Source organism: Hypomesus nipponensis, chromosome 7 (genome assembly GCF_054491055.1).
Source record: "Hypomesus nipponensis isolate SF chromosome 7, ASM5449105v1, whole genome shotgun sequence".
Lineage (NCBI taxonomy): Eukaryota > Metazoa > Chordata > Actinopteri > Osmeriformes > Osmeridae > Hypomesus > Hypomesus nipponensis.
The window spans coordinates 2,841,547-2,867,544 of NC_140367.1; the positions used below are offsets into that span (position 1 = coordinate 2,841,547).

The 25,998-nt window shown below is 45.9% G+C and overlaps 2 protein-coding genes and 2 non-coding genes across 14 annotated transcripts; all 4 read right to left on the minus strand.

Moving 5' to 3' along the window:
• Positions 1 to 3,834: 3,834 nt before the first annotated feature.
• cep83 (centrosomal protein 83) lies at positions 3,835 to 17,897 on the minus strand. 11 transcript variants are annotated; one of them, XM_084701740.1, is made up of 21 exons: positions 17,391 to 17,891; positions 15,958 to 16,106; positions 15,183 to 15,221; positions 14,780 to 14,897; positions 14,473 to 14,587; positions 12,568 to 14,329; positions 11,332 to 11,517; positions 10,946 to 11,096; positions 10,650 to 10,742; positions 10,235 to 10,366; positions 9,828 to 10,079; positions 9,460 to 9,591; positions 9,179 to 9,293; positions 8,835 to 8,979; positions 8,139 to 8,288; positions 7,940 to 8,015; positions 7,547 to 7,704; positions 7,240 to 7,390; positions 6,854 to 6,957; positions 6,020 to 6,209; positions 3,835 to 4,383 (listed from the first exon to the last, which is right to left on the minus strand). In XM_084701740.1, the coding sequence occupies exons 7-21, from the start codon at positions 11,508 to 11,510 to the stop codon at positions 4,237 to 4,239; spliced, it is 2,175 nt and encodes a 724-aa protein (XP_084557866.1). In that variant the 5' UTR covers positions 11,511 to 11,517; positions 12,568 to 14,329; positions 14,473 to 14,587; positions 14,780 to 14,897; positions 15,183 to 15,221; positions 15,958 to 16,106; positions 17,391 to 17,891; the 3' UTR covers positions 3,835 to 4,236. The 11 variants fall into 11 exon arrangements, with proteins under 11 accessions (XP_084557866.1, XP_084557860.1, XP_084557861.1 ...); XM_084701734.1 differs by having other exon boundaries at positions 12,568 to 14,897; positions 17,391 to 17,455; positions 17,713 to 17,891; XM_084701735.1 differs by having other exon boundaries at positions 12,568 to 14,897; positions 15,958 to 16,171; positions 17,391 to 17,455; positions 17,713 to 17,891.
• On the minus strand, positions 15,001 to 15,073 carry trnav-aac (transfer RNA valine (anticodon AAC)). The gene has a single exon. It is a non-coding gene; the product is annotated as a tRNA-Val (tRNA).
• Positions 15,744 to 15,816, minus strand: trnav-cac (transfer RNA valine (anticodon CAC)). Its single transcript has one exon. It is a non-coding gene; the product is annotated as a tRNA-Val (tRNA).
• A 1,344-nt stretch (positions 17,898 to 19,241) lies between the features above and the next one.
• On the minus strand, positions 19,242 to 25,235 carry hcfc2 (host cell factor C2). Its single transcript, XM_084702112.1, has 16 exons — positions 24,933 to 25,235; positions 24,409 to 24,557; positions 24,159 to 24,319; positions 23,574 to 23,776; positions 23,365 to 23,449; positions 23,115 to 23,218; positions 22,670 to 22,870; positions 22,298 to 22,495; positions 22,055 to 22,204; positions 21,732 to 21,824; positions 21,563 to 21,618; positions 21,303 to 21,443; positions 20,837 to 21,022; positions 20,060 to 20,357; positions 19,868 to 19,943; positions 19,242 to 19,547 (listed from the first exon to the last, which is right to left on the minus strand). Exons 1-16 carry the CDS (start codon positions 25,129 to 25,131, stop codon positions 19,538 to 19,540), a joined length of 2,310 nt encoding a protein of 769 aa, XP_084558238.1. The 5' UTR covers positions 25,132 to 25,235; the 3' UTR covers positions 19,242 to 19,537.
• Between the last annotated feature and the right edge of the window lie 763 nt (positions 25,236 to 25,998).

Sequence of the window (25,998 nt, forward strand, 5' to 3'; positions counted from 1 at the left end):
TTTAGTTTTCTTTATTGTATGTTGGAATCCTATAGAATCCAGACCAACTGGCTTGATGGTTGTTCGTTTATTTACTATGAGCGCCACATTCTGGTAGATTATGTACAGCAGCCGAAATCCTTTCCACTTCGAGGGAAAAACACTTCTTGTTTAAAGTTAAAACTCAAGTCATTTTCCAAACTAAAAGGGGTGGACAGATGGAAAATGTTATTTCAAGGCAGGCAGGCAGGCAGGCAGGCAGGCAGGCAGGCAGGCAGGCAGGCAGGCAGGCAGGCAGGCAGGCAGGCAGGCAGGCAGGCAGGCAGGCAGGCAGGCAGGCAGGCAGGCAGGCAGGCAGGCAGGCAGGCAGGCAGGCAGGCAGGCAGGCAGGCAGGCAGGCAGGCAGGCAGGCAGGCAGGCAGGCAGGCAGGCAGGCAGGCAGGCAGGCAGGCAGGCAGGCAGGCAGGCAGGCAGGCAGGCAGGCAGGCAGGCAGGCAGGCAGGCAGGCAGGCAGGCAGGCAGGCAGGCAGGCAGGCAGGCAGGCAGGCAGGCAGGCAGGCAGGCAGGCAGGCAGGCAGGCAGGCAGGCAGGCAGGCAGGCAGGCAGGCAGGCAGGCAGGCAGGCAGGCAGGCAGGCAGGCAGGCAGGCAGGCAGGCAGGCAGGCAGGCAGGCAGGCAGGCAGGCAGGCAGGCAGGCAGGCAGGCAGGCAGGCAGGCAGGCAGGCAGGCAGGCAGGCAGGCAGGCAGGCAGGCAGGCAGGCATAGAGACTGATAGACATCCAGTTGGTTAGGAGTTTCTCCACTATGGACTCAGTGCGCCGCAGCATCAGTTTGGGCTGGTTGTTACTGGGCTGGTCCATCAGGGCTCTAAGGAGATCCTCCATCACATTGGTCAGGTACGGCAGATCACCATGCAGGGCCACAGTCAGCAAGGATGCTACCGTACACCCGGAAACTGTCGTAGCAAACTATGTAGGTCTCCTCCTCATTACAAATCTTACAGCTATCTATTCACCTCAGGGAAGAAGATTCTGGAAGCAAAGTGCTTGAAGTCAAGGAATGGAATGGCACCCCAGTTTCTATTAAGTCTGAATGATCTGTCTGCAAATCAAGAAGTGCAGAGAGTCGATGGAGTCGAGAGTTTGTCAATTCATTCTTTCAGCAACGAGACAAGTCTATCGAGCTATAGAGTTGTCTTACTTCTCATAGAAAAGTGGTCCTTTTATTCATGTTTGGAACAAGTTCAACTTACAGAATGGAGATGAAACTTTCGTTTCCCATATATGGAGAAGGAAGTCTCTCACCTTTGAATGTCACCTAGTCAGTCTACTACTACTACAAAGTCTACAGTGTACAGGTGTGTTTTTCCTCTGCACACCAGAATCGAATTTTCCTTTCTCCATAAGATTATGTTACATATCCTTTCACAACAGCATTATTTTCAGCTTGCATAACAACTTGCTCAAATATTTCCAACATTTCCTTTATGTTTATACGAGATGAAAAGAACATTAGTCTAAGGGTGCTTTCACACCTGACATGTTTGGTCCGTTTCAATCGGACCATGGTCCGTTTTCTCTGAAAGTACGGTTCGTTTGGAGAGGTGAGAACACGCATTCGAACTCTAGTGCGGATCAAACAACCGAACCATGGTCCCCCTAAAAAGATGGGACTCGGTCCGGTTCCAAGTGAACCATGGTTCGGTTCGCTTTAGGTCTGAACGTAATTTGACTTAATATTGACCTATTCCAGGAAGCAAACCAAAATGTAGTGCATTGTGGGTTGAAAAAAGAATTTACACTTGGCGGAGACAACCGTGCCATTCTTTAGCAGCAAAATGAGTTGAGGGAAAACGTGGGCGAATGATGAAGTGAAGGAACGGCAAATATGGGCTGATGATCATATTGCAGAGCTACTTGTGAAGACACATTTGAGTAGCGAGGTATTTAAATTATTTAGTGATATACTGAAATAAAGCGTCATTATTGCACAGTGGACCAATGTTGGTTGAAAGTTAAAAACGTAGACGGCTAAAAGTGCGTGATGTTATATGGAAAAGTGGTAGCTCGTCAGACGAAAACATATAGTTCCCATGGTTTGATAACCTGGATATAATCCTGAGTAAAAGACCAACGAGCAACCCAATAAACGTGGTCGTGCAACACCAAATCATAACAATTAAAGATAGTATTGCGATCGTTGCTGTCCATTGTTGTTCGTGACAAGGAAGTGATTTTCCCTCACACATTTTCTGTCCAATAGATTAACAACCTGTATGACCGCCTGTCATTGTTTTTTTTTTATGTCAATTTTTTTCAAATGTTGGTTCGCTTAAAACGGGACCGTGTGAACACTAACCGGACCTAATGAAAAATGCAACAAAGTAGCAACTCATCCACTGATTCGGACCAAACAAACGGACTTACAAGTGTGAGAGCACCCTAAAAGAATCACACCAACATATAGTTGATCAAATTTAATACAGGTAACAAAATCAAATCCCTGTTAACAAAACACACGTAACAGTTAATGAGACTATGCAGCTTTATAGCCAAGTGGTGTGGGAACACTGGACACAGCGGGGGAAACCCTAATGATGTTATAGGTATAACCTGCCATCACTCCACATAGTGGTCATTCGAAGTCCATGCACTCACAGCTGACCTGGACATACCCTCAGAACCCCTTCACAACACCAATACAATTGTCGCCAAGCTTCTAACACAGAAAATAAATTGGGGGACTTAAGGACATAAAATAAGAATATAAAAATCATAAGAAAGAACAAAGACATCCGTACTTCTTCAAGCCTGTCGGTACATTATTGTTTAACACTTCGCAAGATTTTCATCAAACGAATCATAATGAGGTCACTTGACATCATAGTTCATACACACTGACATCATCAAACAGGACTACTTCCAGTGCTTCTCTCAAATTTGCCGTTATCGTTAAGTGGGCCTATTCCTCTCTGAGATATCTTGTTGGTAATCGGAGCCAAATTGTGGCTCACCTTGTAGAGATAGTGATCCGTTAGGGCGTAGAGTGAGCTGTTGCCAACAGCAAAGTCACGAATGTACCCATCAAAGGTGATGTCCTGGCCACGACCCAATCCACAAGGACAACCAGGGATCCTAAAAATATAATAGACCACATAGCGCTGCACATAGTCTCTGAGACTCTAACAGACATGAAGCTGCAGTCTACACGGCATTCTTCGCTCTCCGTCTTGTCCCTGCTTTACCAAAATCAGAGTGCATAGTGCGAAACAGCGCTCCTGGTAATACATTGAAGTGAAGTTCCGCTTTCCAATAGTGATATTGTCCAATTATATGAAGACACACTTCCGTTTATAACGGTCTAACAGACGCTTAGACTAATCAATATTTTACAATCCATTCTTACCAATTTCAGTAAAACTGATAATTCACAGGATAGGCTAATTTTTAATGTAGCCTAGAACATGATTCTTTCTGACAGTTGGAATTCCGTCATGGCAGTTGAATTGCGGTCCATCGTGAATTTTGTCTTTGCTGTGCTTGCTTGATGAGAAAGGAGGCCAGTTAGATTTTTCGACTGGATTCCAACACACAATAAAGAGGACAAAGAGAAAATCACAGAGACACAACGTAGGCCTACGCATTTTACTTTACTCGGTAAGTAGCTTGGAGTTAGCAAACCAGTGTTCTTAAGTATATGTACTTCTTTACTTTAGCTTGTGAAAAAGTGTAGTCAGTGCTTCAACATTAACCAGTCTTTTTAAACTTGAGTATCTGTACTCCTAGAGTGAAGGATGTGTGTACTCTCTGCTCCAGCATACAACCTATAGTCCAGTCAAATATGTAAGAAGAAGCAACACACTTGATGTATTTTATCATATTAAATTTAAGTACAAAACAGAAGTACAAAAAAACTGTAGTAAAACCATGGTTTAAGTCTCACCCCATTAATATTATAAAACATTTGATACAAACATCCTTTCGAAAGCCAGGTTAAAACCTGAGTAAGACACTGTTTGGCTATCAAATTGATTTCAGACAAAGACAGTGACAGATACAGAGTAAATACATGTAAACATCTATAAAACAATTTCCTGTGTGCTGATGTAATATATGTGTCAATAAAACATTCCCCATAGAATAAAGTTAATGTCAGTGATTACGTTAAAATCAAGAAACATCAAATCTTATTTTAGAGGCGAGGAATAACCCCCAATGCCAGTCCGTGATATAAGGCCTGGGGGTCAGCGGGTCAGGGGTCAGAGTTCAAGGTGTGGCTCTGGTGGTCCTGGGCTCCGGTCTCTCCTCTCCGTGGCCTCCAGGTCCTCCAGCTGCTGCTGCTGGCTGCACTCCAGCTCCTCCAGCCTGCGGCGCAGCAGACACAGGTCTCTCTGGTGCTGCTCCTCCTGGGGAGGGAGGGAGGGAGGAGGAGGATGGAGGGAGAGAGGGAGAGAGGGAGGAGGGAGAGAGAGAGGGAGGGAGGAGGATGGAGGGAGAGAGGGAGGGAGGAGGGAGAGAGGGAGGAGGATGGAGGGAGAAGGAGGATGGAGGATGATGGAGGGAGAGAGGGAGGGAGGATGATGGAGGGAGGAGGGAGGGAGAGAGGGAGGAGGAGGATGGAGAGAGGGAGGAGGGAGGATGGAGAGAGGGAGGAGGGAGAGAGGGAGGATGGAGGGAGGAGGATGATGGATAGGGAGAAGAAAGGGAGGGAGGGGGAGGATGGAGAGGGAGGGAGGATGGAGAGAGGGAGGATGGAGGGAGGAGGAGGATGGAGAGGGAGAAGAGAGGGAGGGAGGGAGGATGGAGAATGGAGAGGGAGGGAGGGAGTGAGTAATACAGTAATTAATTTTTCTAGCAGTATACAAACAGCACTACTATTTAATACTGTGACTGCTACAGTAACAAGAGCTCAAAATGCAAGTTTGTGAGTTTTATGATTGACATCTTGTCAAACTCATGAGGTGGAACATATCTAAAATTCAGGGCCACGTTATAGTCAATGGTTCATGAAAACCTTTTTATAATAGTGTTTTCAATTCCTCCCAGCAGTGTGTAAAGGGTATTCAGAAGATTGAATTTATTTGAGGGCTATTTGTGTGTATTTTGAATGCAAAGTTTGGTTTCTACAACACATAATATGGTTTGATTTTGGGTCAAAAGTCAAGGGTTTGGAAAAACAGTGTAAGTATGAATATGTGTTTAGAGTTTGGAGAAAACACAGTACACATTCAAGAAATGTGTCTTAGCAATTGAGAAAAACTGTAATGAATGAATAAATGAATGCAAAATGAGTAAGGGTTAGGGTTATGCCTGAAAATATCACGACAAGGGAAAAACCTAAGGGACGTTTAAGTCATAGAGATTAGGACAATTTTTACACCGGAATGCCCAATATATTCGTTTTGATTCAACTATGAGGCTGCTATAGCCGATCACCATTCCCTATGGCAGGGGAAGTGAGAAGACAACTGTTTCATTCTACACTTCACTTTTAGTATTTTGAGTTGTAAATGAGTAGCAACAAATGTGTCCTTTTAAATCTAGGTAGCCTAATCTTTATTCTCCGCTTACATTATAAAAAATATAAAAAAATAAACCAAAAATAAGCCGTTATACTTAAATGTGTGTTTGAGTTACTAAAGTGACAAAAGGATATTATGCATTTCAACCAGTGTAAACTGGTTGAAATGCATGTCTCACAGTCAATGCATGAGGCTTGAGAACTTTGCATATAAATACTTTCAGTGGTTACAGGATGGCTTCCAAAAGCACAAGTATGAGATCTTTGTGGTTTGTGTATCTTTTAAATCAGCTCTTGGTAGCACCTTTTCTGAGATATCGGCTAGGCAGTCATGTGAATTTCCATGTGTGGCTACTGTTACTAGAGTGGAGGGATTAAGTGTATTACATCTCTCGAGGTAGATGGCCGCACTGCTTGTCAAGAGATTTGTGGTTGGTTCACTTTTTTCTAACACCTGCTGTATACTTTAGGCTTTTGTCTCTGAATAGCCTCAGGTACAGGAAATTGCTGGTTGTACCCACCTGGAGGCTGAGAAAGGGCTCCTCAGAACCTGGGATGAGGACGGGGCCGTGGGCGGAGGTCAGGAGGGTGGGGCCGGGGGTCGAAGTCATCTGGTTGCCCAATAAGAGGCGGCGGAATTCCGCGTGCCGTCGCTGGAGCTCCTTCAGACGGCGGTTGAGAGCTGCGTGCTCCTCGGAGTGCGACGGACGCCTGAGGAGAAGCGGAGAGTTCACAAACATCTGAACGCCGCCAGATTAGTCATGACGTTGGTAATGGTTCTTAGCGTACTGATCAGGTGTGGGGGAAATAAAGAGCATTTCCTATTAGGGTTCGTAAAGTTCTTAGCAGCAAAGTTGTGACGTGAGCAGGTGATGTGTGAGTTAGGGATGCCGATCGTTAATAACCGTTATCCAACTAGATATCATTTTTGAGTGGAAGAGTAAATTATTAATATTTTCCCCATAAGGAGTTGATTTTTAAATAGCTGCATGAACAACACCACAACAAAAACAGATCAACAAAATTAAAACACTTGAATCCGAGAATGCTGCACTGGTTGTCCTTACATGATTGACGGCTATAACACAGAAGTACAATTACAGTTACTTTGCTGCAGCTCAACAACTAAAACAAAGATTGCCAAAGTAGCAGAAAGTCTTCAATTTGTCGCTAGTTCCTAGATAATATTTTTTTTTTGTCACTAGCGAAGGTGAAAAGTAGCTATATCTAGCAACACTGCGCTAAATTGGCAACACTGTTTGACCGATATTATTAACCGATAAACATTCGTATTGACGGTTAACGGTTAATTATGAGCTTCCCTAGTGTGTGTAGTGGAGGGAGGTGATGTGTACTTGGTGGCTGTGCTGGTCAGCAGTTCCAGCTCTGCCATCTTGGCCTCCAGCAGCTGGATCTTATCCTGATACCTCTTCTCCTTGTTCTCTGTCAGAGTCTTCCTCTAAACACACACACACACACACACACACACGCAGACACACGCAGACACACGCAGACACACGCAGACACACACACACAACCAGTCGCACACGTGCACATTCAAAGTGAGAATAATTGCTTCTATGTTCTTTATAAGACATGAATCACAGCAGAAAAGGAAAGTGAAGGAAGGGGAGAGGGGGAAACTGATGTCCGAATGTCAGAACAAACCCATAAGGTTACTAAAAGAGCGCACTGCCAACTTGAAAACAGCAGAAAAGATAAATCTCCTTAACAGGGCTACCTTCTTCTGGGCCAGAGCTGCCCTCTGCAGCTTCTCCTTCGCCTGGCTGTACTTCTCCTGAAGCTCCGCCTCCCGCTCTTGAAGTTCCGCCTCCCGCTCCTGAAGCTTGTGTTTCTCCTCCAACCACTCCACCCTGCGCTCCTCAACCAGCCTGCACAGCACAGGGAGGAGGAGGGAGGAGGAATGGAGAGAAGGAGGAGGGGGTTAACTTAAAAAGACAGGACAGAGGACAGTCTCTCTTGAAGTGGTCTGATGTTGGAGGTGGCTACAGGGGTGGAGGAGGAGGTGGTGGAGGAGGAGGTCTAACCTCTCAGCCTCGTGCTGGCTCCTCTCAGCCTGGCTCCGGGCGTTACGCAGCTCCTCGCGGACCCTCTCCAGGGTGTCCCTGAGGCGCTGGCTGCCCTCCTGGAGCTCGCCCTGGCTGTGGGCCAGCGTGGTCAGCTGCACCTCCAGGTCCTGGGTCTGCTGTGGGGGGGCGACAACACAGCACACTCGCAGTCAAGTCCAAGGTCGAAAGCTCGAGATTATTTCAGCCCTTGGTGAGTATGGACAACAAAGATTTGGGATCAGTTCGAGTTTGACGTCAGTGAACCAGAGTGTATTGACATCTTGGAGTCAGCCAGCCAGCCAGCCACGCCCCAGTGCTGGAGGGCAGGGTGTGGCGTCTGTGTGGTGCTGGAGGACCTGGGAGTGTTAGTACCTGTCTGAGGTCAGTGTTCTCACTCCTCAGTCTCTCCTGCTCCTCCAGCTGAGATGCCTGCTGCTGTAGCCTGGTCCTGAGGAGCAACACACACACACACACACTTTTAATCCATATGCTGCTGCAGCTTGGTTCTGAGAATCAACACACACACAGCTCTCTAGAACACTCTGGAAGGTGTCTGTCCTCTGCTGCTAACCTCAGACTCTGCACTTCCTTACGGACTGACTCCTCCCCCTGCTGGGCGCCACGGAGACGCTCCTCCCACTCCTCCTTCAGGGCACGCTCAGACGCTTCCTGCATCGCCCTCTGCTGTTCCAGCTCGGCCAAGCGATTCTCCAGCTCCAACCTGGCACACACACACACACACGACTGACCTCAGAGCATGTAGATGGAGAAGGAGAGAGTGAGTGATACAGAGGAGGAGGGAGTGAGTGATAGAGAGGAGGGAGTGAGTGATAGAGAGGAGGGAGGGAGTGATAGAGAGGAGGGAGTGAGTGATAGAGAGGAGGGAGAGAGTGATAGCGAGGAGGGAGAGAGTGATAGAGAGGAGGAGGGAGTGAGTGATAGAGGAGGAGGGAGTGATAGAGAGGAGGAGGGAGTGAGTGATAGAGAGGAGGGAGTGAGTGATAGAGAGGAGGAGGGAGTGAGTGATAGAGAGGAGGGAGGGAGTGATAGAGAGGAGGGAGTGAGTGATAGAGAGGAGCAGGGAGTGATAGAGAGGAGGGAGTGAGTGATAGAGGGGAAGAGGGAGTGAGAGAGGAGGAGGGAGTGATAGAGAGGAGGAGGGAGTGAGAGAGGAGGAGGGAATGATAGAGAGGAGGAGGGAGTGAGTGATAGGAGGAGGGAGTGATAGGAGGAGGAGAGAGTGGTTTTAGAAGGGTGTCCTCCTTACTTCTCCTCGTGTAGAGCTGCAGTTTTGTGGAACTCCTCCTCCCTGGCTGCCTGCACCCTCCTGACCGCCTCCCTCTCTCTCTCCACCTGCAGCTCCTTATGTCTCTCCACCGTCCCCTTCAACACCTCCACATCAGACTGCAGCCCTGAGAGAGCGAGAGAGAGTGAGAGCAAGAGAGAGAGTGAGAGCGAGAGAGGGTGAGTTTGAGAAACACAGAAAGAAAGGGCAAGAGGGGTAGAGAGAGAGAGAGAGAGAGAGGTGTGTTTAATGAGGACAAGCACACCAGTTCTCGGTCATATCAATGGTTGAATCTTCTCCAAAGTAGAGCCAGGTTGAATACACACCCTCCATCTGTCCCTGCAGGGTGTCTCTCTCTCTTTCCACCTCCCCCCTCGCCCGGGCACACTCCAGCTTCACGTTGGACACGTCCAGCTTGTGAGAGTGTCTCATGCCCTCCACCTCAACCAAAGACGGCCAAACTGAGCGTGAAACAACACACGACTACGCACACGTCTGGCTATGTGGCCTTGTACTAACCACACGCACAGAGACACACACAGATCTACACGCAGAAGCCTGAAGGTGCTCACACACACACACACGCGCGTGTACGGCCTGTCCTGACCTGGCTGGTGAGGGAGTTGACCTCTCGCTCTGCCTTGTGGAGTCGTGAGGTCAGCAGGGTGTTCTGCTCATGGCTCAGCTGCAGCTCACTCTCCAGACGCTCCAGCTGCAGGCGCAGAGACTGCCTCTCCGCCTGGCTCACACACACGGGCACACACAACACACACACGGGCACACACACACACAATAGCAAAATACAGTATTGCTTTAAATAATTCAATGTATTCATACTGCATTGTAATGCTGCTCAGAGATATAGCTAATATTTCTATTAACCAGTTACATCGGACCTGCTACGTAAAACACAACAACAACAAGAACCAAATCAACACCAATCTTAAACTAAATGCATCACAACAAACTTCTCACCTCCAGGGCCTTGACCGCAGCCTGGGACTCGGCTAGCTGGCGGACCTGGATTCGCTGCACGTTCTCAGCCTGCTGGCCAGAGTTGTCCCTCTGGGCGCGGAGCTCAGCCACCTCGGCCTCCAGGCCCTTCAGCCTCAGGTGGAGCTGGGCCTTGTCTCTCAGCAGCACCTCCACCCGCTTCCCATCACGAGACGGGTCCGGAGCCTGGACCTGGGCCACCAGGTCCTCCCTGTCACGCTCCAGCCGTGACACCTGGCAAAGACAACACACACACACACATGGACGCACACACACACACCCCCAATATAAGTAAACCACTAAACACAAACCTACTAATATTAAGCACACACAAATATAAGCAATAATCACACAAGACACACCTCTTACTATTCAACACACACACACACCTCAGCGTCAAAGCGGATCTTGGTCTCTTCCAGGATGCGAGCACTCTCCTCTCTCTGGTGGTCAAACTCAGACCTGAGGAAGGTGTAGTCGTACCTCAGCTTGTTGTACTCGGACCTGTACTTCTCAGTCTCCTGCAGCACAGACAGGGGGAGAGGACCAATGGGGAGGGAACCAAGGGGGAGAGGACCAATGGGGAGGGAACCAAGGGGGAGAGGACCAATGGGGAGGGAGCCAAGGGGGAGAGGACCAATGGGGAGGGAGCCAAGGGGGAGAGGACCAATGGGGAGGGAGCCAAGGGGGAGAGAACCAATGGGGAGGGAGGAGGGAGGGGGTATTGAGCTGTTAAAGCAGAGAGGGCAGTTGTGAGTGAGTTGACAATGTACTGAGACCCCTGCAGGGAGACGTAGAGCCCACCTCCTCCAGCCTGTTGAAGCGTTCTCTGACTGGAGCCTCCATCTCCTGCTGCACCTGAGCTCTCAGCAGCTCCAACCTCTGAGGGGTCAGCACCTGTTAAAGCACACACACACACACACACACACACACACACACACACACATACACATAGTGAGGATATACAAACTGCACACACACACAGTTAAAGAATCTACAGACTGTGCCAAACACACACACAGTGAGAATTTACAAACTGCACACAGTTAAAGAATCTACAGACTGTGCTACACACACACACAGCAGCCCAGCCCCAGCACCTGTAAGCGCAGCTCCTCCAGCTCCCTGGTCTTGTCCAGCAGGTCTCCTCTCAGCTCAGCCAGGAGCAGCTGCAGCCTCTCCTGACCCGCCTGCTTGTCACTCAGCAGACGCTTCAGCTCACTCTGCCCCCGTGTAAACTCATCCTGCAGCCTGGGAGGGGAGGAGCGGGGAGGGACAGTCGAAGGAAACAAACACACCCACGCAATCATGAGCGAGAATGGCGTTGTTAACAGCAATCATATGCCGCACAACCTTCGGAGTGAACAAAAAGAATGTCCCTACACACACACACAGGGTCATAAATAAACCCTTATACTTACACAGTACATCTACACGCACACAAACACACACACACACACACACACACACTTTCTCTCGACATTACCTGGTGTGTTCAGCCTTCAGGGCCTGGTAATTGGTCTTGTGGTTTTCACACCTCATCCTCTCATCAATCAGCATCTTCTGCAGCTCCATCTCTGAGCCACCCAGCCCTGCAGGCTTCCCCGCCCCACTGTCCAGGCTGGGGAACAGGGGGGCGGACTGGGCAAGGGCAGAGGCGTTCATCTCGCACCTGTGTGATAGAGCCAGCAGAGGGAGGGAGGTGGGGAGAGAGACAGGGAGAGAGCGAAGGAGAAAAATACAGTTAAAGACCAAGGTAGCAAAATAATCTTTAAGATTATCTTATCATCAGGCAATCACTCCATTATTAAAAAAATTATGGACAGTTGATTTTCCTTCGTTGGTCTACATTTCCATGCTTTCATTCTAAAATGTTGATAAATCTAACCAACTTCTCTTCGAGGAAAGACAAGCTGAGGACTGCTCCGATTGAAGGTGAGACACAGGAAATGTTTTAAGAATTGAGCTCAGTGGCACTGATAAATTAACCAACATCATGGTTACCATGGCAGCCCCGAGTTCCCCAGCCACTTCTGTTTGCCAGTCCAAACTGCTTAGCAAAATGCCTAACGAGAAAGCCATGTCTCAAGTGATTTCTCAACCCTCTCTCTGTTGTGGATACGGTCTGGGAGCCACTGGGTGATTACGCTTGATTGCAGAGCACCGCATTTTACATGCCAGACACTTAAGGAAAACGTTAACACTAGCTCGCTGACGAGCCAGCAGCAGCGTGTCTGGCTGAGACTATGTAAACCTCTTACCCTTTTAAACCTTTGGCTTTATTTAGCTAGTGGTATAGCCTCTGTGTTGAATAGCTAAATAATACAACTAGGATGTTGTAACTAACGCAATTCTAGGGTTAACAACATCTCTTACAGCAATCCACATTTGTGGTAGCTTATCCCATAACGCTGGCTAGCAAACACTCTTAGCTAGTCCTAATGAATAGCATCTGTCTAGCGAACACAACAGTGTCTTCTTAGCGCTTGGTCAAAATAACTAATACTTCCAGCTAGATTACTTTGTTTTTAAAATTGGCGCTTTCACCACTGCTGTTCAATACCAGCTGGCGAGCTAACGATAGAAGGACTACCCGGTTATATTGAGCAAAATCTGCTAGTTAATGTATCTGCATGAAATAAACGTGCCGTAGTTGTCTAGATATTGCAAAGCCATATGGTTGAGGTAAATAATAGTTCTTAGAAATCGGAAAACGTCCTACCTGTTGGAAACTCCTTGACTTACTTCTGCCGACTGTAGCTAATCCGAACTACAAATGCCCGGGGGATGACGGGAAATGCCTTCTTCTTCTGGTGATGTCTAAACACAGATGCGCCCCCTGGAGTCCCTGAGCGTGTAGTTTGCTGTCAAAATCGAACAGCTACAAAGTATATTTTTACATATATGTAGATTTTAAACTTTTACAGTTTCTGTAGTGTAGTCGATAGATATGGTAACATTATAAAACATACCAATACATTTCACGAATATGTCCGTAAATGCTGTTATTGTATTGAAATGCTTACACTGGAAATAACAACATCCAACTGAACAATAAATCACATTTTGGTAACAAAAAATTAATATATATATTATGGAGGATATTCCATCAGGATATATAGGCAAAAACCAATATATTGGTATTATAAACTAAACATTAGTAGTTTGACATGTTAAATATCTTGGTATATGATAAGGTACACATTAATCATATTAAAAGTAAGTGTGTCATATTTACTACCAAACATTAATAACACTACTTGATGTACCAACTGTATTACAATAAACTACAGCTTGTTAATGTAAATGTAATGGAGTGTAACGGGGGTGTAAGAGACGTGGTCTTGCTACCCCAGGGCCATCGTTCGCTGCCATTGGGAGTCGAACCTGCCACCTCTGGACTGCCAACGCAACCACTACCAACTACGTAAAAAAAAAGCTAGCTCTTCGTTAACGCGGGCAGTCTCTTACGTACCTGACGAGTGAGTTTCACCGATTCACACCGGTTACAGGAGCATACATTCATCTTTGATGTAATTAAATGACACTGTCAACCAAAACAAATTTAAATATCCTTTTACTTTTTAAGTACTTTCACATCTAAACACATTTGATTCAATGCAAACAATTTTTCGAAAGTAAAAAGCCTTTCATAATGGTACAATGCTAGTTTCCCAATATTTTTGTTGAAAAAAGTTCAATTTTCAAAGTATTATCAAAAGTATTTTTTGTAGCCTATATTGGTGAAACTGTTAATGGAACAAGTTCATCTCTTGTCATTAAAAGTAATGGGATCCATTTAATGACAGATCAATTATAACTGAAGCAGCTCCTTGTTAAAACGTTTAAATTACATATTGCAGACACTTTTATCCAGAGCGACTCAAAGTAAGTACAGGGACATTCCACCGAGGCAAGTAGGGTGAAAAGCCTTGCCCAAGGACACATCATTTGGCTCAGCTGGAAATCAAACTGGCAACCTTCTGATTACTAGCCCGATTCCCTCACCTCTCAGCCACCTGACTCCTCCTCTTTTAATTTTTACTCAATTTACTCACCAGTTAACAAACATTAATGATTCTGGTAAATGAATGTGCTTGAGACCATGACAATCATGATTATCAAAACATCAATACTCCAAGACTTTTTAGATTATCTGATGCTTTGGAAAAGCATCAGACCATGGGGATTGGACCATGGGGATTGAACATCCTGTCAGTGATATTGAGTCAAAACATATTTCCCATCCCATTTCTTATGTTCATGAGTTCAATCGTTTTCAAATAAGTTTCAGTTTACTATACTTCTCATTCTTGGTACTCCTTCCCAAATACAAATGTTTTAAGCATACAAATGTACAAGAAGAAAAACCTCAACATATTAAATAGGAATTAACGGAAAAAAAAAACAATATGATTTTGTAGTTGAAAAAATATATATCGATATATACAAATTCCTCTTCTCTTCTGGGTTGGTCATCATCACTGAAAAATTTGTAAAGTTAGAGCAAATATGCACATTGACCAAATATACTGTAGCAAAATGTTAAGTAGAACTAGTGAAAGATTTTATGTATAATTTATGTCTATATCAACATAATTATATTGACAGCGATCAAGTAACATACCAAGCCCGAAAACCGAATGCCAATAAGTGAATGAATTCTTTCTTCCAGAAGAAAACATGTTTCCGCCCGGTTTCAATCCGGGGACCTTTTGCGTATGGCTGGTGGCACTGTCATGCTGTCAGCATGCAGGAGAGGGAGTACCACAGGACGGAAGATGATCTTCCATGTAACAAGTTGCTTATGTAGAACTTCCTCAGGAACTTTTTGCATGTTACACAGGACATTCGGGAGCCAAATATGGTTAACCTTAACTTTCCCCATTCATTCTCTATGGTAGTCTTTAACTCTATGGGTGTAATATTCTTACCGGCCTCTGGTGGTGCTGTTCCAACTTTTCCATAGACACCCATAGAGGGAGGGGTGGGTTTCTGCCCAGTCTTGAACCGGGGAACTTTCATGCCATATTTTTCTCTTCAAATATGTATCTATAAACAATACCATTTAGCGCATGTCAATACTGGACTTTTCAACACTGTCTTATCTTGCTTAAGAAAAAGGAAGGGGTGGGTGAAAAAAAAAAAAAAAACATGTTTCCGCCCGGTCTCGAACCGGGGACCTTTCGCGTGTTAGGCGAACGTGATAACCACTACACTACGGAAACTGATGATTCTGATGGACTGATAGTAATATTTTAAAAGGTAATTGAATTTGCCCTATCTATAACTATAACTAAATCTATAACTAGATTTTAATTATTTAGCTGTACATACCTTGTGCCAGCATCCTGGTATTGGCAACCCATCCCGACCCTGTGGAGACAGGAAATAAGTGTTATCAAATTAACTAACTTAATTAATCACAAATGATCACATATTCATAACCATCTAGTTACCAACAGTTAAAATACCACTGTCACTAACAAAGGTTATTGTCTAATCATTATTGCACCATTTATCTAGGCAGGGTTAACACGGGAATGAGGGAGGGGCAGAAGGTCAGGAAGCAGTAATACTCTACCAATGGGCAAGGGGTGTCAGGAGTCACTTCTATTTAAAAATCAATCAACGTACAACTATAATCAAGCACACAAACTAGGACTGTGAATGGCTAAAATGGCACTTGCTAGAGCTAGGTACATAATACTCTTCTTTGTCAACATGGACCAGTACAAAAAAGGCAGCAACAAATGGTTATAGTGAAAGGAATGGCAGTTCTATCAGAAGTGTTACAGCGCGGGGTTGGACATCCAACCCCTCCTATATATCCAACCCTGCCCCATTCTGTGTCAAGGTGCCTCTTGAGGAAAACTAGAGGATGAAATACGAAAAACATGTTTCCGCCCGGTTTCGAACCGGGGACCTTTCGCGTGTGAGGCGAACGTGATAACCACTACACTACGGAAACTGATGATTCAGATAGGTCCCCGACAGATATACAACTGTGACTGGTCGGGGTTTCCAACAGACAAGTGAAGGGACAAGGTGCTGGTGAAGAAGGGGCACAAGCTATCCCACAAACAGGCACCCTGCAACAGGGATCACACACCTCTCAAAGCAGTGATGGAGCGCCCCCTGCTGGTGATCTTTGATGGACATAAGAGCCACTTGGATCTACAATGAACATGTGAAATCTGTCACAATGTGCTTTGTCTTCTTAGCTGGACCATCAACCATGGCTGAGGATGGGTTCAGTCTCTGTCAGAAAATGTAGAGGCGGTGTCATGGGTCCAGTGTGAATACTGTGAGCGCAGATTCCACTCCTCTTGCGCAGATTAGGAGGATGGGGACATTTGATAAAAACATTTTTTATAGAATAACAGTTTTAAATTAAATGCATTTATTGTATTTGCTGTGTGTTATTATGCTTGGCTTCATGAAAACTATAAATATAAACTTCACTTACTATAAATATAAACTTCACTTAATATAAATAATGTGCGAAATATACAGCACCAAAAGCTACTTTTAATAGTTAGAGGCTAAGCGACCCAGTTTAAACAGCGGGCATCGATACACTCAAATTGGGAATGATGTCCTCAGCTGAAGAGAGAAATACAGGAAGCATAAACCGAAAAATCGAAGGTCAAATATGGAATGAGGAGGGGATCCCCCATGCGTAGGTTTGTCTACATTAGTCAATGTCTCTCATTTTGACAGAGCTAGTCTTGCTATCCAGCAATGGGGAATCTCTTTTCTTCCGAGTTAACGCTAGACCATCAACCACGAAAATGTGGTTTGACGCTGCATAATGTGTCATACTAGTACTAGAGGGGAATCTCTCTCCAAGCTTCTGATAAAACTTGACAACCCTGCTATGGGTTGAGAGCGGGTTTATATATTCAGATAACAAAGAGGCCTACAATTTAATATATGGTGTATACACATTGTATACTTAGCTACTTTCCTTCCGTTTGTGTGGTTTATTTAACAAACTAGCTGAAATAACAGGCTTGGACGATAATCGGGTATAGAAAGTTGGAACGGACGACGATTGGACCTCCCTGGCTAACTGCCAAAATGAGAAACTGTTTTTTCAGGCATATCCCAATTTAAAACCGTTATGTTATAATTTAGGTGTTGTATCTATATATTAAAGTACAATGTTGTGACATAACTTAACATTTATATTCGACATATTCGTAAAGATTATTGAAGAGCGCCAAGATGTACGATAATTGGTCCTTACGCTTAACATAGCTCTTGCTAATGCTTTTGTTAATCCCATTAGTAGGCTACATAGGCAGCAAAGACATTAATTTAAGTACAAAATTCACAGACCTATACTGAAATTATATCACTTTTTTAATTGTTGTTACGATAGCTAGCCAGTCCCTTTGAAAGCAGCTGAATTTCGCTATTTTCCTTACTACCCTCACGCTTGTTTTAATAAAATGAAAATGGCGCTTGTCGGACTGTTTCACAAGAACATCACAAGAAGAGCGTTACTGTACTGCTGAACATTAGCACTGCTGTATTTACCTTCAACATTATGCCTGCGGCCTTGTACCTGAAAGAACATGATATTTTTCGCAGCGCACTCCCTCCTGTGATTTTGTATTCATTGTTCTGTGATTTTGCATGCAAATCAAATTAAACAGACGAAAATATATACTGGCGTCCTTATAGTTTTGGATATTTTTCTTATTTCACTACCGCAACAAAATGGTTGCTGCTAACCAGCTAATTTCGCAAGCATGGCTTAGCTTAGCTGGATAATAATGGCTAGGTAAAGCTACTGTACTAGTAGCTAGCTACGGCGGCTAGCTAACTCAGAGAAAGGAGTTTATCACAGAATACATACTGTAACGAACTCATTCAAATCCGGGGCAGCCTTTGTAATTCTGCAGCAATCGTCTGTCTATGTAAATCACTAGACGAGTTGGTCAAAGATTCACTGGTGTGAGTTTATCTTAATCGTCTCTAATACTACTCACCAGAGGTAATACTTATACGACCATTCTCTCCCGATCTTCTCTTACTTGTTGCTGACCGCTCTACACTCACGTAGTACATGTACCCATGCAGCCATCTGATTGGTTGACTGATTAGTTGAGGACCAACCAGAACCATTGAAAAGGAGAAATTACGTTTACACTTAACTTACTTTTCAGTAGCTGTTGGAGTAAATTCACATCCCAATACATTAAACATGTGGGGCTTTCTCAAACGCTGGAAATTGTATATGCAATGCCTACCTGTGATACGTTAGAATCATAGAGGAAAGGTGATTAATTGCAATCCTAACACACAGCACCAGTTTCACATACACACATTCAAGATACACACGTACACACTTTGGTGTTAAAGTATAAAACATCTACCCTGGCTTATTCGCCGCCCATCAAACATAGGACTTTACCATTCAGTTCAAGTTAGGCTATGAAACTGCTAACATACTCCTGATTTTCAATAGAAAAGTCAAACTCACAGATACCGTGACAAATGTGTTTATTTTTCATTAAAATCTGGAATGTCGACATATACTCAGGGAATTTTCTCCTCCCCTTTATACTGCACTGTGAAGCGGCAGAAAGTTTTAAATACACAAATTACAATCATTCGGATGTCACGCATTATTACGACAAAACAGAAGTGCTAAAACACAATTCTCTCCTGCACAAGGATTATATTGGGAAAGGAGAAATTAGTCTAGACCTAGAGTACATACTCACTGAGTAACAATCCGTTTTTGATATTTCTGATAAGATTAGATTGTATCAAACGCATGAACACATGAGCTGGTCTAGTGTCTGTCAGCATAAAAAACGATAACCATGAGATTCCCCAGTCAGTATCATTCTTATGAGAGGGAGCACATATGAAGTTGTAACAGACATGCAGACACACAACTTTACCTTACAGTATGATAAAATATAACGGAGCAGATGACTATGGCAACAGCCATACATTTATAAATGTACTGAAATGCGTGACTTGGATGAAGTGGCTTAAACAGAATATTATATGCCATGACTGAAATTCATACAGCAATCATATTCATACGGCAGCAATCATGTAATACCATGTCAAATAATGTCAAGATATTAATGAACTACAACTCTGAACACAAAACTAATTTCTCCTCCCTTTCCCTGAATCCATAAAAACAACCTAACTGTTAACCAAACACAGGCATCCTGTGTCACTTTTGAGAACGTAACTGACAATGGAAACATCTATGCCCCTTTTATGCATTAAGGCACATTTAACTCTTCATAAGAGTATTTCTGCACAGGACTCACTCACTACACCAATGGCTTGTTCATAAAATCAACATCATCTCATCATCATTGTCCCAGCGTAATGCACTGGAATAACAAACAAAATCCGGCAAGCAAACAGTGCTTTTACTTAAACAAAACAATATTTCAGTTGGACCAAAACAAATGAAAATAATAACAATACTTCAGTTGGCCCAAAACAATGGAAATAATACCAACAACAACTATACAACAACTATGTACAATAGCAAAATATATATATATAAAAATAAATTAAATTAACAAAATAAGGTATCCCCTACAGCACTCGTGTGCAGGACTTGTTGATGGTTTTGAGCGACACCTTGAGCGACACCTTGCTGTCTCTCCTGTATCCAGGCAAGAGTCTTGTACCTTTCATGGTGTTCAGCTAGAGCTGCCAAGAAAGAGAGCAAGGGCAGTCAAGAGGTTATTACTGTCATTTAATCACATACCTACAGTACACAAAGAAACTGAACAACGCACATCCAGGACCATTGTGCTACATAACAAGTAGTGAAAGAGAGATGCTGTGAATCTAAACACAACATACTAACACCATATGTGGTCATAGCAGTAAAAAAACGGGTGTCTGGGGTGGGAGGAACAGGGGGTCTGGGCTGGGAGGAACAGGGGGTCTGGGCTGGGAGGAACAGGGGGTCTGGGCTGGGAGGAACAGGGGGTCTGGGCTGGGAGGAACAGGGGGTCTGGGCTCACCTGTCAGCAGTATCCTGCTCCTCAGGCTCTGCAGGGCTGTCTGGTCTCGAGGATGAAGCTCCCTGCTTCACCATGTCTGACAGGAGACAGGACCAGGGTTACACACCACACACACAGCCAACAAACACACACACACACACACACACAGCCAACAAACACACACACACACAGCCAACAAACACAGTCCCCTACCCTGCAACCAGCGGATCTGCGTGGCGGGGCCGTAGCCCTGCTCGTTCTTGGCCGCGATGCGGAACACGACTGCGGGCCGGTTGGGGGCGGAGCAGTCGATGTCGGCGTTGGCCAGGTGGGCGGGGCTGACGGTGCAGAAGGTCTTGGTGCCGCGGTAGATCCTGATGAAGGCCAGCTGGCCTGGCCGCTCACTGGAGCTGGGACGACTCTTCTTCACGGCCAGGTACATGGAGTACTCCAGGATCCTGCCGGAGGGGGAGGAAGGGGACTCCCAGGTGATGTGGACGGAGTCGTTGGCCTGGGGGAGGAAGGGCGAGGAGAGGGTCAACATCTTGTTGGGTTTAGGGTCCACCTACAAGATATGTGGTTGTTGTCTAAAACCCATTTATGTTCAAGTTCAAGTCTTTTATTTGTCAGGTACACAGAACACCACAAGGTCGGACTGGACACTGAAATTCTTAAGACAAGACAACGCAAGCACCTGGCATAACATAAGTACACGGAACATAATTTACATCTACGCTGAGTTTAAATAAGTGAAACCTCCTTAATTTACAGATAGCAGGAAGTTTCACTTATTTAAGATCAGCGTAGATGTAAATTATGGTCTGTGTACTTATGTACTTATTTATGTTCCTGAACGGAGGGAACGTGGTCTGGATGAACATGGGTGTAGGCTAGGAGACACCTCTGCCTACAGTTTAAAATCATAGAGTCAAATAACTACAATTCCAGCATATTTCATTAATATTGTTGTGTTGAAAGGTAATGCTGCACCTTGGTGATCTTGACAGCAGAGGGCGCCCCAGGGAAACCAGGCTGGCAGGTCTTGAACTCGCTGGAGGGGCTGAAGTCTCCCTGGCCACAACTGTTGATGCCAGCCACCCTGAACCTGTAGGTGAAGCCAGGAGCCAGGGGCTGGGCTGTCCTGCCCTCGTAGTCCTGGGGCCCCGGCAGCTGCACCTGGAGAGAGGGAGGAGGTGGAGAGGAAGAGAACAGGTAGAGGAGAGGAAGCAGAAGATAGGTGGAAGTGAAGAGGTGTAGGAGATGTTGAGAAAGAGAGGTGGAGAAGGTGTGAAGGAGGAGAAGAGTATAGGAGTGATATGTTTCCTCAAAAAGCCAAAAGTTCAAAAAAAGGTTGATAACACAACGAATAAATGTTCTGCGATGACTCGATTGGTTCCAGGCCCCTAGTACACACAGAACTGCCGATTCACACGTCAGCGTTTCCACGGCGACCTACCTCTTGAGTGTTGCTGGGCTGGCTGTTGGAGGAGGCGCCCTGGTCTTCCTCAGACAGGTAGTACTGGGTGACCTCACAGAAGAGGGATTTGAACACGCCCACATCGTACCACCTCACATCCTCCGGCTTCTCCCCAGGAACCTGCACAGACCAGTGAAACGAAAGACACTTGTTAGACACTTTATACACTTATTTTATAAACCGTTTGTTTGAATGAACTGGATGCTGAGATGCTTGTGTCCGTGTGTGGTGTCTCCTACCTGGTCTGTGTGAGAGCTGGGATCAGAGCAAGGGTTGTCGCTGGGGTCTTTTGGTGCTACAGATGACAAAAAAGAGCACATTATCACCGAGAGAATATCACTGAACACCCTGACGATAGCTCAAGTGTCTTGTAGCTGGAGGTCAGTGATGTTTGGTCCTCCACGTTACCTGGCTGGCTCTGGGATGCGCTGCCCTCTTCTGAGTCCAGGGGCCTGGAGGTCACCGAGGGCTCAAGCTCCCTTCCTGGAGGTCCTAGCGAGGCTAGAGGTGACACACACAGAGGACATGAATTCACAGGTCAAAGGTCAAAGGCGAGCCATGTAAAAACCAAACACAAACTAGGAAGTCCGAGACACATCGTTAATTCTCATTCTACCCTAAACTACAGCCTTCTACAGGCAGGTGTGTAACATCTCCAAAAACGCTTCTATTAAAATGTATTTTACACGTTTATTTCTCAGATCTTTGGTTCAAGTTAGTGCCAGACGTACAGGGCTGTGTGGGTGCTGCCCCCTGGCTGTTTCCAGCTGTATCGCTCTGGTCTCCTGCCCGGGGGTCACTCTCAGACACCTCCATGAAGGAGTCCTGCTCCTGTGGGCCCCCTGCCGAGGCCTCCTCCGGGGACTGGATGGAAGAGGCACCTGGGAGGGGAAAACCACAACAGTTCCTCAACCAGTTTACTACATGGTTATCAATGTAAGCCAGTAAGCAGTGGTGACACTGTCTCCCCTCACCTGGCTGCTCCAGTTGGGGACCCCCTGGGTCCTCGGTGCTGGGCGGGGCCGCAGAGCCGGCGGGGGGGTTGCTGGAGGTGGAGACAGGCTGGAGCTGGAGGAGGTAGCACTCTGCTGCAGGTAGGGGGCGCCAGGCTACATGGAGCATGCTGATGGTGGACTTGACCAGCAACACGGCCACAGGGGTGGTGGGACGTTCTGGAACAAGACAACGACACAGCAATATGGGGTGGGTGTGTTGTTTGTGGTTGTGTCTGCATGCATGCATGCATGCATGCATGCGAGCAACTGCAGTTTTGCGAGCTGCAGTTTTTTAAATTTATTTTTTTATAGTTCAACCAGTAAAACAGTAACTCTGCTTCCTGTCCTTACCCGTCTCCAGGTACCACAGGTCTTTGCGGCACACCTGGTTGTTCCAGTTCTTCCTGTATCCATCTCGTCCGCTCCAGATGTAGAGACGGGAGCCAATGGTGGCGGCACAGTGGCCTGCCCTGGACCGGGGGCCGCTGGCCTGGGACTCCTCCCGCTGGCCTGCTGACTCCTCCGGACTGAAGCTCTGCCATGTCATGGTGTCTGGGGGGAGAGGGGGAATGTTTTAAAGTGAAGTGTGACAGGAAAGGTAGAGAGACACAAATACAGAGAGAGGGCAAGGGAGAGAGGGAGAAAGTGCAAGCAAGAGAGAGACAAAGTCAGAGAGAGAGAAGGAGACAGAGAGAGAGGGAGAAAGTGCAAGCAAGAGAGAGAGAGAGAGAGAAGAGAGAGAGGGGGGGGAGGGGAAAAACAGGGAACGGCGTGTGAAAGGGCGGCCCCTACTGACCCAGGTGGAGAGCAGACAGCGAGCCACTGCATGCCCATTCAGCATCTGAACTGTCAGACTCCTTAGACTCTGCAACGGGGACCCATCCCCCAAACACATACATCCTAAACACACATACACACATTGAGAAATACACACAGACATGCCGGTAAGTGTCACTGTGGTGCAATGTCATGTACAGCATGCTTATAAACAGTGATACCATTCGCGCCAACGCAAACGTAAGATAAAAACAACACAAAACCAGTACTTGTTATCTATGAGGTTGGCAGAATGTAGGCTTCTCGGTAGTGGGTTGGGTCCTTTGGTTTCAGGACAGGACCAGATCATGGAGTCTGGTAGGGGAAGGGAATAAAATCAACAGAAACGTTTGTGTGGGTGTACAACACACCTCCTGTATCCCCGAAGTGTTTAGGACAAAATAACAATGATTTTTTGGCGTGTAACAATGAGTCCTACCCAAATCAAGCTGCCAGAGGTCATCGAGCCGATGGCCAGTCATTCCTCCATAGATGTAGAGTTTGGGGGAGCCCATTCCACTGTAGACCACGCATGTGTGGGACTCCCTGGCCGAGGGACCACCCCCCTTGGTTTCTGGAATGGTCCAGCCCTTCACCCCTGACACTGACTGCAACTCTAGCTCATAGAAGTCATCCAGGTACCTGTAGAGAGGGGAAGGAATTAGGAGATCATCATCAATTAACAGTGGTCACGTAAGTCACTTACGGTGGAATACAATTTCAATTACGTTTTTTTTTTTTTTTTGATCCAAACTGTACCGTTTGTCGCTTCGGATAAAAGCGTCTGCTAAATTAATACATTACATTATAAGTATGTTAAGTGTTAATTGTCTATCTGGGAGTTACTTAAGATTTCAGTTGCTAACTGAAAATGCTTAAGACTGAAATCCCAGCACCTAGACAAAAGGGACCCAACCAGCGTGCATGCATGTCACCTCAAACCAACCTTAATCATCAACTTTCTAACCACTGTTCCATAAACTTTCTTGATTTGACAGATGAAAGCCTTCTGAGGCCAGCTTACCTCATGACATTGCGGTTAGGGTGCTCGCTGACATTGGCCAATCCCCCAAACATGTAACACTTGTTTCCAAAAAGGGTGAAACTGTGGCCAATGCGGGGACATGGTGGTAAAGCGTTTCTAGGGGGCCTCGGTTTCAGTCTTTTCCACAGCCAGCGGCTAGCCTGACAAACATGGGATTTAATGATCGTTATTAACTTTGAGAACTTGCTACTTCAGACACTAGAAACAAAAGGGTTGAGTGAAACCGCACCTGTAGTTCATAAACGCTGTTGCTGTATTTGCCAAACTCCAACATTCCCCCAAAGACAAGGATGCGCGTCCCCTCGCAAGCGAAGCCATGGGCCGCACAGCCGGGTGGAATATCCCCTCTCACCGCGGGCAGAAACCACTGTTTGGACACTGGGGAGAAACACAGGGTTGCGTTCATTCTCAACTAAGAAAGCTAGCGATGGAAGGTAGTTGCCTCCATAATGCTTTAGTTGTAGGTCAAACACATTCAAAAACATTCAATGTTTTCCTAGTAGATGGTCAGCTAGTGGTCTGACGCGTTACTGTACCCGGTAGATGAATTACTGCATTAGCTAGCTTTTTCTAGCTGAATATAACGTTCTCCGTTTGGTAGATGCATGAAAATGCATGTAATATTCAAAGAACTACACCTGCCTGGCTGCACTATAGGCTCGCCAGCCTTGATAGCTGACAGAGGCGTAGTAAGTTAGGTAGTTAGGTAGTTTGGTAGCTAGCTAGCTGTACAGTGCTAGCTAGTTAGCATACCAGTGTTGTAAACATGGAGATCCTCCGCTATCCCCTCGTTTCCACCTCCAAAGACGATAATGAGTTCCCGGATAGCTGCAGCGCGATGCCCGTGCCTCGGCCATGGAATTCGTCCCGTAAATGACTGCACTTTTTTCCATAACGGCCCTTCTGTAGCCATCGTCCGGTGAGGAACTTTATCCACCGGGATTTGATCCATGGTCGCAGTGCTTAACTTACGGGACTCTATTGGCGCTCATTGTCGTTACTGGAGATAAATGGGAGGAGCACATAGACCCAACCTATCGCGTTGTTACGTTCCATTTGTGCCTTTAAAGTTTTTATATCTTATGGGACTTTTTTTTTTGTAACTTTGTAAAAGTGTTTTGTAAAGAAATTGGAACAGTGACTGTGTAAAGTTAGCAATACAGGTAGGCCTACGTTCATTTTTGTTGTGTTGTGCTTTTATTTTGGGACCCCAACTAATCACTCTCCCTCTGAGGTCTATTTCCGGGAGGCGTGTTTTCATGCAGTGCACACGTGAGAATTCGGCCACGGGACTCCAGCAGGTGTCGAGTACGTTTGGCTGAACCGACCAGTCCAAGAAGAGAGAGGGGAGGATGTAGAAGGGTTTCGTTAAGTTTCGCTTTTATTCGGTATTTCTTCCGTTTGTTATGCTTTTGTTATATCTGTATTAGGCCGGAACCATTTAGATTTTGTACATGTAGCCTAAATATTAGTAATGTTAAACTGTAAGTATACGTTCTAAATATACTGTGGGAGTGTGGGAGTGTATGTGTGTGTGTGTGTGTGTGTGTGAGAGAGAGAGAGAGAGAGAGAGAGAGAGAGAGAGAGAGAGAGAGAGAGAGAGAGAGAGAGTGAGAGAGTAAAAACCCGAGTTCTGAAGAAATCCCGGCCTGACTGCGGCTGCTCGTTTTTATATCCCGCTTCACACTGATTCCCGTCCTGTTGGTAGGGTTCGAATTACGGGGGGGTGGACCTCCCCAAAAGAGGTAAAAATAACAAGTTGGAGGGGGGGGGGGGGGGGGGGGGTCGATACATGTATATATTGTTCTTAACCCCCCTC